Source organism: Trichosurus vulpecula, chromosome 5 (genome assembly GCF_011100635.1).
Source record: "Trichosurus vulpecula isolate mTriVul1 chromosome 5, mTriVul1.pri, whole genome shotgun sequence".
NCBI lineage: Eukaryota > Metazoa > Chordata > Mammalia > Diprotodontia > Phalangeridae > Trichosurus > Trichosurus vulpecula.
Genome location: NC_050577.1, coordinates 59,355,104 through 59,371,544, shown reverse-complemented (window position 1 = coordinate 59,371,544; position 16,441 = coordinate 59,355,104). Strand labels below are relative to the sequence as shown.

General features: G+C 40.9%; 1 protein-coding gene across 1 annotated transcript in view; it reads right to left on the bottom strand.

The window, feature by feature from the left end:
* Positions 1-14,540, bottom strand: part of PLXDC2 (plexin domain containing 2) — a 518,063-nt gene extending 503,523 nt beyond the window's left edge. Inside the window, exon 1 of the mRNA XM_036758389.1 lies at positions 13,274-14,540. Coding sequence (XP_036614284.1) covers positions 13,274-13,385 — 112 coding nt within the window. The 5' untranslated portion in view covers positions 13,386-14,540. The remainder of the gene's footprint in view (positions 1-13,273) is intronic.
* Positions 14,541-16,441: the final 1,901 nt, after the last annotated feature.

The following is a 16,441-nucleotide window of genomic DNA, read 5'->3' as shown; positions in this document are numbered from 1 at the left end:
TTTACAAATATACACACAAACACACACACACACTTACCCTGGTCAATTACTCTCTACATGTTGTAAATTCAGGGTCTGTAGTCCTTCTCCATTCCATCCCCTCAAACAAAAATGCCTTCTCCCTTTAGCTACCCAAAGCACTTTGCTGCTCTAACTCAGATGGCATTAGTACACATTGCCTTGTAATTTATGTATAAAAAGCCTATAAACTCCTTCGAGTTGTTAAATCCCTGAGTTATACATGTTTTTTCAAACTTAAAGCAATGCATTTCCCACAGTAGGTACTCCTAAAAGAATAGAAGCATACCTAGGCAAAAGTTTCTGGGGCTTTTGACTTTCCAGGATAACTATAGAAGACACCAATAACCTTTTTATTCCTTCGTCAGGTAGGAACAGCTGAGTTTAGTTCTTAGTTAGCAAGAATAATTAATTTAAATTGATTGCCATTCCAGGGTGTGCTAACCTCCCCTTTACCATCTGCAGCTGGGGTCCCCTCTCCTCACATGGGGCTGTGTGCCTTGAGGTGTCTATCTCCTAAATTGTATTTTTCTCAAAAATTCAAAGATTCCTTCCATGCTGCTTGCTCCAGGAGGCAGAATTTCCATTTACAAAAGCTCTAAAGATAAATGCCACCTCTTTAATTGGGAAGTGGTCTGACAGGTGAAGGACTTGGGGAGCAGAATGAGACACAGTTTGGGGGCATGGCCAATGTGCGGATTTGTTTTGTCTGATTATGCACATTTGTTTCAAGGGTTTTTTTTTCTCTCTGCACCTTCTCCCTCAGTTAAGAATGGGGCATGGGAAGAAAGAAAAATATTTTTGTTCGTTGAAAAAAAATTAAATTTAAAGAAAAATAAATTTTAAAAGATTTTTTAAGTAATTAGCCTTGTTCTTTGTCTGGAAATTTCTTACAGTCAGAAGAAGTAAAGGAAAGATAACAGTGAGACAGGGCAAAAGAGAGAACTAGAACTTGAAATCAAGACAAAAATAAAACAAGAGAAGTAAAACTCATAGAAGAGGGGTGTGTATGAGGAACTTCAACAACAAAAGAAGAAGAGAAAGTTTATTCAAGAATTACTAAGACTACAAAGCAGGAGAAAGGCTTTTTCAGCTATCAATGTAGAATCACGATCACCTGCCTTGTAAATCAACTGTGATCATTTATACCTCGACAACTAGAGGTGGCTGGTGTCCCAGGTCATACAGTATTGAACCTGGGAGTGAGGAACATCTGAGTCTGAATCCTGCTTCAGATACTCACTTAGCTGTATGATTCTGAACAAGTCACTTAAACTCACTCAGATTTAGTTTCCTCCTTTGAAAAGTGGGGATATTAACAACTTCTACTTCACAGGGTTGGGAGAAGGATCCAGTGAATTAACAGATGTAAAGTGCTTTGCAAAACTTTAAGCTATTTATTTCTATCCACACACTCACATATACAAGTGTATATATATATATACACACACACACACATATATATATATATATACACACACATACACACACACACACACACACACACACACACACACACACACACACACACATATATATTGCTGTTGTGGTGGTGGTTGTTTAGTTGTTTTCAGTCATGTCCTATTCTTTATGCCCCCTTTGGGGGGGGGTGTTGCTTCTTGGGAAAGACACTGGAGTGTTTGCCATTTCCTTTTCAAGCTCATTTTGCTGATGATGAAACTCAAGCAAACAGTGCTAAGTGACTTGCCCAGGGTGATGCAGCTAGTGTCTGAGGTCAGATTTAAATTTGTGCCTTCTTGACTCCAAGCCTAGCACTCTATCCACTATGCTACCTAGCTTCTAGTTAATTACATAGATGGATGGATAGTGTGTGTGTGTGTACATATACATACATATATATGTATATATATAAACACATAAAAGTATATATATACAAATATATACATATACACACACACACACACATACCTACATACACATAGACATATATTTGCTACGTATATAATACTTCAATAACACACAGCTTCATCCACATAGGTACTGCTCTACAAAGCAGACTGTTCCATTTCTACGCTTTAGAAGACAATCTTAACTGTTTTATGTGGCTAGCGTCCCACTTTCCAGTAAGAAACCTTTGTAAGACAATCAAGGCTGGTCCTCCAAAGACATATTCAATGAGTCTCACCAGGCTCATGTTCAGAACCCTAAATCCAATTTGATAGGACGAGCCAGAATTTCTACTCCGCTGGTGCACCCTTTGAAAATAAAAGGTCATCTCCTGCCACAATGTGTCATCAGAATAAGATTTTAATGGACTAGAACTAATTTAATGCTAGGTAATGAGGTCACTCTGTACTCCACTCCATTTTTGCCTCAAATATAGGCAGAAGGAAAGAACTCAAGGAATAGAGTCAGGGAAGAATGATAGAAATGAAGAAAAGGAGAGTATCACACAGGTGAGGAAAGGCTGATGGAACTGGCTTTGCTTAGCCTAGACAGAGGAAAACACAGAGCTAGATTACTAATAGTTTCTTAGTACATGAAGGTTGCAGGTGAACAACTGTTTCAAAGAAGAAAAGAAATAAGAGGAAATTGATTTAAATAATAGGTGGAATTCAATTCAGATACCACAAAATCTTTCTTAATTACAATCATGAGACACTGGAATACATTATACAGAAAGATTTGAGTCTCTACTCAATTTTTTAAGGGTAGATAATTCTCCACTTTTAACTACCTATGTTAATGTGATCAACTGAAGCTGGGGCCAGTGAGTTTTTCTAATTCGCAAGCTGTTCTCTTCATCAATGATTTAATATCAGGAAGGCCTTTCTACAAATGGAAGTGGTTGTAGTTCTGACTTTTCATATTCATTCATTCATTCATTTATTTGGATATTTTTTAAGCCCTACGATGGGCAGCCACCACTAGCTTTCTTCCTCCTGGCAACGTAAATGTTACATATATTCCTGGGAAGTTCACGTTGGGGCAGGTACTACCAAAGTGGAAGCTGTTAAGACTCAGGGAAAGATGGTATCTTTCATCTAAAGACCAGTCTAGCTAAATTCAGAATGAATCATCAATAGAAGATAGACCATCAAGAGATGGGCGCATGTCCATCTGTGTGTACTTATGCGCTTATGTGTGTCCATTGCATAAAGGATTTATGAGCATGCAAACATGCACCAATCTTTTGAATCGTTGAAGAATACTATGTGTAAGGAAGTTTGCTAAATGCTATCTATCTAATCTACCTATCATCTTCCTACTATATATATATATATGTACATATATATATATGAACATATCTATACACATACACGCATTTGTATACACATATACATAGTCATATCTTTTCAATGGGGTGGGGGCAAAGAGTATAGTAAGGAAGAAATTGAGCAGCTAGGTAACACAATGTGTTACCTAGGTGCTGGGCCTAGAGTCAAGAAAAGTCATCTTCTTGAGTTCAAATCTGGCCTCAGACACTTACTAGCTGTATGACCCTGGACAAGTCACTTAGTCCAGTTTGCTCAGTTTCCTCATCTGTAAAAATGAGCAGGAGAAGGAAATGGCAAACCACTCCAGTATCTTTGCCAAGAAAACCCCAAATGGGGTCACAAAGAATGGGATACGATTGAAAATGACTCAACAACAACAAGAAGAAAAGGAAGAAATCAGTGCATCGTGTGACAGGCAAAAAAGTATATTAATGATATCTAGCCAGACTTTGCCACCTTAGTTTTTCCAATTAATTCCTTTTTTCCCTTGCTATTTGAACACTAGCATCTTCTCTAGAGAAATCAATTTAATGAATGGTCTTATTATTAGCAGACAATACTGCTTATTGGATTATAAATCATTGTGTAGGAATTAAATCTTTTGTGTTTTATGCCCTTTGAAATGTTATTCTGATTTATTAGTGCTCCAGAAATAAAAGTACTAACGGTTTTTTCACTGGCTTGGTTAAGTTAGACCTTTTGATTTGTCCCTGGATACTTCCAATCCCTGGCATCTCCCCAGTTCACATTAAGCACAAACCTGCAAGACAGTTGGCAATCTCTCACATCGCTTAGGTCCTCCATCTCTGCTATGGTTGTACTGTTAAGTGACCAAGATTTAATGCAAGAGAAGACTCTACAGCACATATGAGTTCATGGGATGAACAAGCAGAAAGCTGAGCCAATAGAAGGGGGAAAATAATGGGTCCAACCTAAATTCCATTTTTTTTTTGTTTTACTGGGAGCAAATCCATGTCTGGTACCATACCAGAACAGCAACACAGCAAGAAGATTTAAGATCAAACTACAGTGTGGTAGCTAACAAATCTGTTTTCCTTATTTTGCAAACCTCTGAATTAAAAGCATTTCTGCAAACCAAAGATTGAGCCAATCTGGCTGTCTTCTTGTAGCGACTTTGCGCTCTCTAGAAAATGATAGTGTCATCTGCACAATGAATGACTTTGGAATCATGCATATTTTGGTTTTTGTTTTTTACTAAATGTCAGAAATTAACAACAGATGTTGAAAAGATGATTGCTAAATAACAAAGATTAAGAAATAAAACAGACTGTCAGTTTATTTTATATGAAAGATACACAGCTTGGATCAGCATGTATGTAAGAGTTGAGTTTGTAGAAGCCAGCCACAAATTGTGTTAATATTGAGGTCAATAGTGATTTTTAAATAACGTACATTTTAAGCCACCAGTGGAAAAAATACATAAAACTATATTTTTTGTAGGGACTATAGTCTGAAAGGTTGACAAGTACACTTTTTTAATGCAGCTCTCTTTCTTGAAGTCCATAATAATTATCTAAGTAGCAAACCTTAATGAGAATCCTAAATCCAGGTGGCTTAACTCTGTCCCCAGCAACCCAAAGATGTCCTTTGAACATGTTTTTAATGAAGCCAAATGACATTTTCTGTTTGTCTTTTAAAGTTTCACCCAAGACTACTACTACAGGTAAAGTCCAACTAAATGTTTATTGCTAATAGAAAAATGTAGACAGAACATGTTAGCACATTTACAAGTCTTTTACTCTCCCTTATCTGTGGGAATTACTAATATGTTTGCTTTTTAGAATGACACCCCTTTGAATCCTTCATTTTTAGCTAGCAGTAACTAATATTTTCCAGTTGTTTTCTATATTCGCCTTTTCCCATTAGTATGTAAGCTCCTCAAGGGCAGGAATTGTCTCTCTATTTTCTTGTATTTGTCTCTCCAGTACTTGGCACTGTGCCTGGCACAGAGTAAGCCCTTAAGACAGAACAGATCAATGACTCCCAGGCTAGTAGGTTTCATTGTACACCATACTTTTGGAAGGAAAAATTCAGAATTATCACCCTCAATAAACATGTATAGCACCACATTCTGTGCTCCAAGAGTCTTGCATCATGCAGACATAAAAACATTCTCAGGTCACTAGTTGCTTACATTTTAATGAGGGAGATAAGACAAACACAGACATACACATCACTACTAAAGACCAACCATGAGCAAATGTCAACAACAAAATATATTGCTGTTCCCCAACATGACCTATCATGTTAACATAGTGTATCAGAATATCTACTTGTGGTAACTGTATTTAATAATATTACAATTAAGCTAAGCAGCAATAGATGTGAACTATATTTAGCAGATATTCAGCTGAACAAGAGAAACAAAACACCCTAAATGCATATAATATAAATTTGAAGAAAAGCACTGAATCAAAACAGATACGACTAGATTTAATACGATCTTGCCAGTACAAAACATTCTGATATAAACAACAAGAATACCAAAGCAAAATCATGCATAATCAATGATGTAATAGAACGGGATGAATTTTTAGTTATTTTTTGAAGACATTGGACTGGAATGCAATAGAATGCCTCTGTTGTCTAACCTTACCTCCAACTGTGCTCATAGGGATCCTGAATTGTCAAATGTGTCCAAGTTGACAATGTTCATTAAAGTTTATTAGTTAACAAGGTTAATTTAAACAAAAGGGCAACTGAAAAAGCAGGAGAATCTAGGACTAGGAGAACCTTAGTGATTAGATTGAAATAATGACTGATTTTGGACTGAGAAGACCCGGATTTGAGTCCCAGTTATGCTATTTACTACTCTAAGACCTTGGGGAAATGGTTTAATAACTTTGAGCTTTGATAATTTAACTTCTTTGAGCTGTTTCCCTCTCCCTCTCCCTCTCCCTCTTTCTCATTCTCTCTCTCTCTCTCTCTCTCTCTCTCTCTCTCTCTCTCTCTCTCTCTCTCTCTCTTCTCTGTCTCTGTCTCTCTCTCTCCTTTCTCCTTCTATCTCTCCCTGTTCCTCTCCTTCATCCTCCCTCTCTCCCTCATCCCCTTTCATGCTCTTTCCTCCCTCCATCCTGCCACTTTTTCTCCATACTCTCTCCCTCCCTCCCCCAACCCTCCCTTAAACAAGGACTGAGAATAGTTTGTGTCTATTCAACAGAGGAAATCATACCCCAGAACTCTCTACTGATGTTAGAGCAAGACATTCCAAGCTGAGATGTTAACAGTGAAGGAAGTGGGGTTGGCTAATTTGGCAATGTAATTTCACTGACATAGGGAACTGTTATCAATGCCATTGACACAGACAGAGTCAGAGGAGGAACCTCAGGGCACCTAAACGTTAAGTCTTCTTGACTTTGGACCTGTCTCTCTGCACACTGTGCAAGGCACCTTTTCAGTAGAGGTAACAGTACTTAATTTGTAAATTAGTAAACTAATATAAATATTTGATAATCCTGTCTTTGTAACTCAGTGACTAAGATTGGCTAAATTACAATGAAAAACTTTTTAAGGATGCCAACCTTCTCCCATCTCTAGAAGTACTAATTACTCAGAGTCAGTTTAAGGACAAGTATAGTCAGTACGAGAGGAGATTGCAGATCAGAGGGAACATGAAGTCAAATGAAAGAATGCCTCCTTTGTAGCCCAGCCTTTTGTGGAAGGTGGGGGAGGGAAGGGTATCCACACCTAGGATTTCATCAGTGTAGGGAACTCCATTGGAGAAAAAGCCTTCTGCAGATGCAGATCAGTAACTGTTCTGCAACTGAAGTGTCCTGAGGGCACTAAGAAATTAAATGACTAGTCCAGAATGTAAGAGGGGATACTTGAACCCCAGGCTTCCAGACTCTGAGACCGGCTATCTTTCCATTCCAGATTGCTTTTCTTGGTGAACTTTATACACTTGAATCTCAGCTTATAAAATTATCCAGTCTGGGGAGGCAGCCATAACCAAAGACTATAATAGATATGTGCCAATGAAGGTCACATAGCAACTAAGTGCCAGAGCTGAGGCTGGAACCCAGGTCTTTCGACTTGAAATCCAGTGCTTTTTTTATGCTATTTTGGGCAAGATAAGAAAAAGCCTGTAAGTAAAATGGTTGCCTGTGATTGGCTGCAAAAAAAAAAAAAAAAAACAAAAACCTAGGCATGCCCCCAAATACAACTTTGAGGGACAAAAACTCAATTACTCTGAAACTCATGACTCTAACCCCTAGAGGAGAGAAAGTAAGAATATACAAGAATAAAAAGAGAGATAAAAAAAAAGAACTGGGGAGAGAGAAGACAGAGAGACAGGGACAAAAAGATACAGAGAGAGACAAATAGAGACATAGAAAGAGATGGAGAGACATAGAGGCAGAGACAGAAACAAAAACGGGATGGGAAGGAAAAGAAATAAATGTTAACTCAAGTTACAAAGAATAAAAAAATTTTTGGCCTTTGACAGCTCATTTCCCAGAAAGTATTCTTCTTCTCTTGTTAAACAAAAAGTGAATGATACGAGACAATCAAAGGGAAGAATCTTCTATATAAATAAAAACATCACTCCTTAGTATAACTATCATTTTTATAGTGAAGGCTTCATTCACATAAAATCTCCACTGGATAGCTCAGGAGATTCCTCTTAGGATATTCCAAAGGAAGCAAAGATGGGCCTAGAATTCAATTCACCACACATTTATTTGGCACACTCACTATGTTCAAGGCATTGCTAGACACTTAGTGGTACAAAAACACAAACAGAAGTCCTTGCCCTCAGGGATCTTATTTGCTACTGGGACCTTTCAGTCCTTCTACAGAGGATTGGGGCAAAAGAGACCTAAAGTCTTGCAAAAGGATATCTATGAAGAAATATTAATGTATTCAGATTAGTCAGATGATGAGAAGCCTGGAGAAAAATGTATTAATAATCCTCAGGTATTTCTGAAGAATTTAACACAGAGATAGTATTTCCCTTGGAGATAACAACAGGAGAATATGAAGCCAGGTTTCATTTCTGATAATGACACACTTCCTGGCAATAAACACCAGAACAAGGAATGTATCCTCAGGAGTTCCCCCTGACAAGCTGTATATCCATTTGTCTGGAATGATCAATGGGAACTACAAATAGTGGCTTAATTTGATTTTCTGGATGACTTCTAGAGCCTTCTTATTTTGAGTTTTAAAGCACTTGGGACTAGTTATTACTGAGAAGTTCCCTGCTTAAAAAATCCATGAAGTAAAATGATTTTAGATGAAAACATAATTGATAATATAGTATACAGTATTGTATGTTATTAAAATGTTTCCCCATATATTATCACACTGTAAAACAGACATATAAGAATGACATTAACTAAGTCACTCAAGGCAGCATTGAAAGCAGAGCACAAATTAGAATTTATGCTCATAAATCTTAATTTTTTGATGAATTGCAAGAAACACACCACCTCTAAAATGTGAAATATTTTTGTGGAGAGTTAAATTTTTAAACATTTAAATTTTCATAAACCCGTAGAAAGTTAAGATGTTTTTTAATCCTGTTATAAAGTCGTAATTTCCCCAAAGCAAAATATCTTTTCCTCCTGCATTCCCCTTGCCTAGTTAACTGGGTATTTTCCATCGTTATGCTGTATGTAAGCATCCTTCACTCAGCCATAGTTTCTGAAGATAAAACTTAACTGAAATGTAGATTTCCTCAAAGACATTCACTTTCTAATCCAACCTCATATAACCTCTAACCTAATTTTTATCTCTTCCTTAAATAAAATAAGGTCCTTAATCTCTGAGCTCTCGAATCAGTAAATAGCTATCTGTCAAAATTCATTTGAATTAATTAACCTGTAATTTAATAAACAAACGCCAGGGACTTAGTCATTGACTCACCACATGCTCCCTTTTCATACCATCTTCTCCCCCAAAATATGACACCCATCAACCTTTGTCCTGTTCTAGGTTCATAAGGAGTTAAATGCTTGTAACACTCTCCGCATGTGTCAGCTGGGGTGCTCTCAAAACAAATACTCTACCAGTAAGGAATCTTTCAAACCACATATTTACTTCAAATGAAAATAGAAATAAAAGACCAAGGGGGAGGGGGAGAAGGATAGAATTGACTTGGAGAAATGGGGATCAGAACAGCATAAATAAGCATGAAGGCTTTGCTGATGAAGGTTGCTAGGTACAGTACTGAAAACCAGAACATAGCCTTGATGCAAAGTTTTCTATGGCTAGGGCCTGTGATTCCTCATCATTTTTGTTATTGTTTCAGAGTTGACTGAAACATACTGCTCACAGCATAATGCACATTGAGCAGAAAACATTTCTCAAGCTATTCAGTGTTTCTTATGTCTTCTTATTTCTATATTTAATGTAAGGTTTCCTCTGAGTTATCGCATCGTGCTTTTACACTTAGTAATACCACTTTAAACTTCATATAGACATGTCTCTTATCAGTTCAAGTAGCAACCACCAGGCAGAAATAAGAGAAATTCATCGATACAGTAAAAACTTGAATAAATATTCAGAGTGGAAATTAATCTGAGGCCCTTCTGTAAATATTAGCATTCAGGAACTGCTTTGATTCAGAGACACATACAAAATAATTTTAGGTATGTATATATATGTATATGTATATATATATATATATATATATACATATACATATATGTGTGTGTATACCTCAGTATAATACATCTCTAAATAACAGAGAAAGGTGATCTTATGAAGTAATGTTTTAAGGTTTCTTATGTCAGTGTTGCAATTAATAAACCTTCTTAGCCAACAGAGCACCTTAATTGTCCCATTGGTTGCTGAGAAAGAATTTGTTCCACTTCACTGACTGTATTTCACAAAATTTATATTCAAATGGTTAATTTAATATACGAAAATCTGAAAAATGGAGAACTTCTCCTCCCCTTCATGGTCACTCTTTTATAGCTGGCAAGATGGAGTTCCATACAACTTGATGCGGAGAAAACATTGCAGGACAATTAATCTGAAAGATTTGGAAAAGAACAAGGTTCTTCTATCATAGAAATTAACAACTTCTCTGCCCTCTTGTGGCTACAAAACGAACTACAATAGTGAGTATTCCTTAAAATGTCTGCATAAGAAATCAGGTACTCTCCTCACCTCCCCTTGTCAAATATAATTTTTTTAAGGTAGCTTATTGCTCTTCATAAAATTTCAAAGGTATTAGACAAATAGATGTAGTTTCCAAAACTAAACTTGGAAATAGTTGAATTTCTAATCTTGGCCTAAACTTTTTAAAAAGCCTAGTTTCCCCCCACCTTTTTTTGTTTGTTTTTTGGAGGGGAGCAGTGTACTATGTTAATTTTACTGAGTAAAATATCTGTTCCCTTTCATTTGAAACACCATTAAATATATTGTATTATATTATTTTTAGTGCCTTATTGAAAATTGTCATATATATGTGATAAATATGCATTATTTAATGAATTACTTCAAAGATTCCCTTGAATAATGAAGAGCTGCCCAAGGAATAGAAAAGATGCCTTCGTGTAAAACAGAGCTTTTAGGTAGTTCTTCTATCTTCACTTCAAGAAACAGGCAGAGCAAATCTATCTTCATTTTTCAAATGTACCCTCCCTTGAGTCTACAGGCTTGTAACTGTTAAGGCCCTCACTCTCCCCACCCCCAACTAAACTTTGGAGGTTTTCTTCTAGCACCTAATTCTAATGTTCTCTATTTTCTCAAATGGAACATTCCTCTAATTCATTCTCTGACCTGTCAAAATGGAATGAATTGCACCCTCAGTTTGGGAACTTAGACTAAATATTTTTAAATTGTACCATACATATGATTTTCAGAAGTAAAATATTTGTGAAAATAAGCATTATCAGCAAAAAAAGAAAAATCTAAAAACCTGCCATCCTATCTAATATTTTGACCTTTTTATTTCTTAGTCTCCAAGTGTTTTTCTTTATATAAGGCCAGGGAAATTCTTCAAAGTTAAACAACTCAGGAAATATTCCTTGATCTGTCCAGTTTGATTTTCCCTCTAGTGCTTGAGGATTGGAAAAAGTATTTCCTTAAATGGTTAATATACATATGACCCATAGCTTGTTGTACTGTTTTAATCAAAAGGGATATTATAGAATTTTGAACTGGAGTCTTAGAAACCACCTCATCCCACCTACTTACTTTTACCAATGTGTAAAGTGAGGCCACAGAATTGATACATAGTGGCAAAGGCAAAAGTCAAACCAGTCCCCAAGGTCACACCCAATGGCAGAGACAAGAGCAAAATCAGTTCCCTCAACTCTAAGTCCACCGTTCTTTCCACTCTTCTAGTCTTCTTCCACTATACCATGAGTGGAAACCAAGCTTATTGAAATGATGAACTTCTTACCAGGGAATCATGAATCAGCAACAAGCAGTGGTCAAAATCTGTGAGCTCTAGCCACTTCCCCCAACAGTCAAGAAACAGCCACCCATGTGTTCCCAGAGTACAAATCTACAACATACTGAGCAATCCACTCCATAGAACAAAGGCCCACCTTAAAGTGTCAATCAATTAACATTTATTAAGTGCCTTCTAGGAGAGAGGCATTGTACACAGAAATGTCCTTTAACCTGTTGATTCTTAGAAAGTAATAAAGTCAAGAGAGATTAGAGAAGTCCCAGGTCAACACCTGCACATCCCTTTTAAAACTGAAGTGACAGGAAAAGGCATACTTCTACTGTAGAGGGGCATGTGACTGACAAAGCTTTCATAGAAATCTTTCAAGGTCCACCTTGTCATCTCCCACGGAAATATCCCATAGCCTCTACTGGGCAGCCACAGCTCTACCTTGCCTTACCAAACTAAAGCACCACCAAATAATCAGTTTAATTCCTCTTGGTTTGGTACAACATTATAAATAACTGAGAGTTCTTCAACATACACCAACTTTCCCCCCTGTGATTCCAGCAAACAATATGGTGATGGCAAGTTGGTGAGACAGTCTATTGTTGCTTTGCTCTAGTGCATTTCTAAGATGATCTTGGCTTAAGAAATATGGCCAAGTCCTTTAAGCAGGAGATCCCTTCTCCCCTGTGTGATCATGGGGCAACATTTTCAGAAATCTGGTTAGGTGCCCATGTTCCTAGGCAACTGGTCATTGACTCAGGAGCCAGATTCCAGTCTGTGGTAAAACCTCACAGGTGCCTGGAGTAGCCTGAAACAGCTAGCAGTATCATGAAGGAGCCAGGTCAGACTGGTCCAGTCTGGACTGGTGGGTCAGCTGGCAGAGTAAACACCACCAGTTAGCTGGCAGGATTCGACCCTCTGGCTGAAAGCTCTGCCAGTAAGAAAAAGAGCATCAAGAGGAGGAAGGTGGCCAAACACCCAGGAGACAGAGGTAGGGATGGCAGGTGGGGTCAGTCAGTCATGGAACCAACCTGGAGGCGAAACCTCCACAAGTCCAGGCTTGCTGCTAAATTAGTCAGGGCTGGACAATAGATTAAGGAGCTTTGCCTCTACAGACACAATCACCCTCTAGCTCTTCCCAGCCCAGCGTCTGGGGAGGGTGTGACAATCCGGGGGAGAGACTGAGAGGATGAAGTGTCTGACATGACAAGACCAGTGGGACCTGTTTTCTTTTTGACAATCTCATAGTGGAGATCTATACACCCTCCCTTCCCACCTCAGCTCAAAGTCTCTCAGGTGGTAGTAAGATTTCGAAGTAGGAGTCAATGGTAGTACACTTTAGGGAAAGAGCCAGTCCTGGGTTATCCGAGAAAGAAGGGGGCTTTAAGCCCACCTTCGGCCAGAGCTGAACTCACTCCTGTGAGCTGCTGCCCCCTGCCACCCAGGTGGGGGTTTCAGACACATTTCCGAATAGTCAACCCTGTCTCTCACAAACCTACCCTTCCCCAACTACTCCTCCTTTCAGTTTGGAGCTAAAGTTTGCCCCCAGAAGCATAAGCCTCAACTTTCCCACAGGGAAAAAAGGAAAAGAAAAGAGGTCCGCATCCCACATGCACAATGGAGAAGTAAAAACGCATCTTACCATTGGTTTGATTTATGGTCTCCCCTTCCGCATACCGAAACCGGTCCATTAAAAAGTGGCAAAGTAATACAACTCCAGCTGTGGCCAGCTCGGCTTTCCTTAACCTCGCCATAACGCGGACACCTCCCCCTTCGCCCTCCCCCCGAATATATTCTTCCAGAGCTTCTTCCTTTAGGCTGCAGGACTGACTGAGGAAGGAGGGGTGGGAAGAAGGGGGCAAGGAAGGAGGAGTGCTGCAGACCACAATCACAGCGGGATTAAGTCGCCTTTTTATTTGGATCTGATTTCATGTACCAGGGAGAGAAGTGGAAGATGGGGGGGAGGAGGAGAAATGGGAGGAGATGGGGAGGGGGCAGCGCAATGCTCCCAGTATCACTCCGGGGCTCTTCTTAGGCTGCCGGGCCAAGCAGATTTCAGTCCAAAACCAAGGAAAAAACTGAAAAGAATCAAAGCAGTTGCAGGTCGGACTGCAAAGTGCGTTGCAAAGTCTTGGGCTCCTGGTGAAAGCGCGATGGGCTCAAGAGGTCTTCCTGTCTGTTGGGTAGAGCACCCTCCGAGGCTTGCAGATGGTGACTTCCCTGCGTGCCGGGCTCCTCCACTAGCTGAATTCAAAACAATTCCCACTTCCGAGGGAGCAAAGCCACTGCGCCTCCTCCAAACGGGAGGCAACAATAGTAGGAGGAACTTTTCCCTCCCCGACCTTGTTATTGCCACCGCTGGGAAGCGACAGCCCCCACTGGGTGTCCGAGGTCTCCGGGGACGGGATGGCGGTGGGCTCTGGCAGCCGGTACCTCAAGTTCTCTTCCTCTCTTTGCCTAGGGCACGACCCCGGGCTGCCAGTGCTTCCCGCTGCTAAGCAGACGGCAGCCCCCACACCGACAGTCGAGCTGTTTGCAAGATTCAGGCTGCAGTAGAATCTGAGATCCGATGCCAGGAGGCAAAAGGAGCGGGGGAGGGGAGGAGGAGGAGGAGGAGGAGGAGGAGAAGGGGGGGTGGGAAGTCAGGTTGGAGCCTATCCTGAGATGGTTTCTATTTGCTGAAGAGGAGAGCGAGCAGAAAGCCGATGGTAGCAAGGGGCGAAATAGTTTGGTGACTGCCAGAGAGCCCGCTGGCCGCGGCTCCCTGCCTCTCTACACTTTGGGGAGTGAAGGCAGCTCTTGCAATTTGCCTGAGCTGATGGAGCTGCCCTAGCCCTCTTCTTTCCCTCCCTCTCTCCTTTCCTCCCTCCGCCTTTCTGCTCCAGGCTTCTCCCACCTTCCTCCTCTCTAACAGGCTGCCGGAAGCGACCTGGCCAATGGCAGCACTTCCCCCCACCCCCAGGGGTCTATGAGGAGTCCGAAGGAGATGAAGACTGAAGCAGAAAGAAAGGGAGCGTTTGGGGAGACTGTCTGGAAGGAGGATGGTGGCGGGGGCTGGAGAAAAGGAAGCAGGACCTGAATGCATTGAGGAGCTTGCTGGACGAAGCCGGCTAAGCCCCGGGCTCTCTTCCCGGGTAGAAGCCACCAGGACACCACTGGAACCCGGTGCCTGAGCTCTGGGCAGGAGCCGGCCGCTGGAGATTCCCGAGTGGAACACGCGGCCGCCACGCGTGGGGCTCAGCCAAGGCAGCGAAAGGATGAAGAGCAGTTCTTGCCCCAGGAATTTCACTCTCACCCCCCACACACACACACCCCGAGGGCTGACTGAGGTCATCTTTGTGAACGGGGCTACAAGAAATACTGGATCCGACCAGGGGCATTTGAGTGGCGGACCAGGCGACAATGGCTTTGGAGAAGCCAGGACGCGCTTAGATTTCTCTGGGTATCTGCTTTGGGGTCCAGCTACTGCTTCTGTTGCTCCTGCTGCTGCCTCTGCTTTGCAAAGTACCCGGGAAGAGCGAAGCGTGAGTTTAAAAGCTCAGGGGGCTCCCAGATCCTCTTCGTTACTGGGGCTCGAATAAGCTGTCATTTCTATGAGCTGCAGACCCCTTCTGTCCCCACTCCCCACCCCTCCCCTTTACCAGAGTTAGAGCTACCCGCCATTAACCTGTGTACCTTTGAATATAATTCGCACATATTTATAAGTCAGTCTCCAAAGAGAATTTGGCTCTTACATCTAATTCCGTTTGCCATCCCTTCTCTGAAAAAGGGCAGCCCCTGGCTGCCCTAAAGCCTCCATTCCTCCCAGCTCAGGTCTCAGAAGCGATCGAAGAAGTTCACAGCTGAAGGACAAGACGGTTAAGACCCAGGGAAGGCTGACAGGGAATTTTTTTTTTAATTTGAGAGGTGGGGTGGGATGGGGCGACTGAAGTCTCCCCAGTACTCCAAAATGTTGAGTCTCTCAGAGTGCAACTCTTCTACCAACTGCCCTCCCAACAAGTACACAACATTTAAAAAAAAAAAAGTCGTTAATGATGTTCTCAATGGTTCATTTTTCTCTCTCTGCCATCCTCCTGCCAGCCCTCCCCCCTTCTTTTCTTCCTGTTTCCCCTTTCTCTTTCCCAGCTGTCACTATAGGTAAAACACTGGGCATGCTCAGTACCCAAGGCAGGGCTCTAAGGGGGAGTTGGAAGCTTGCACTGCACAGCAGAGCGTGCTACCTGCAGCAGCAGCCGTATCCTTAGAAGCCTCTGAACAGCTGCGAGTTACAAAACTCCAGTGCGGGAAGAGATCAAAACTTGAGGTGTAGTCACCTAGTTTACTCAGCTTCCTAGGGAAGCCTCCACACTCACGAGAACAGGATAAACTCTTTAAAGAGTACCTTCCTGCCTCCTTTCCAGTCTCTGACTTTCTACTCCTATTCCACCTCACTCTCTTTCTCTATGTCTGGGTTTCTCCTTTTCTACTCCCACTCTTTCTTCTTCTCTGTCTTCCCCTCTCCCGTTCTCCTGTCCTGTGCGCTCTCTCTCTCTCTCTCTCTCTCTCTTTCTCTCTCTCTCTCTCTCTCTCTCTCTCTCTCTCTCTCTCTCTCTCTCTCTCTCTCTCTCTCTCTCTCTCTCTCTCTCTCTCTCCTTACTAATCCACTTTGACCCTGCCTTCTAGTCAATTAACATGATACAAAGAACAAAACTGAACTGTGAAAGTTTTCTCATCTCCAAAAGCCTAATAAAATTATAGACTTTAGTTATCACACATAAAAGTTAGCAATGTACCTCCTAAACAATACTAGGCACCTATAATGTGAGCTGCA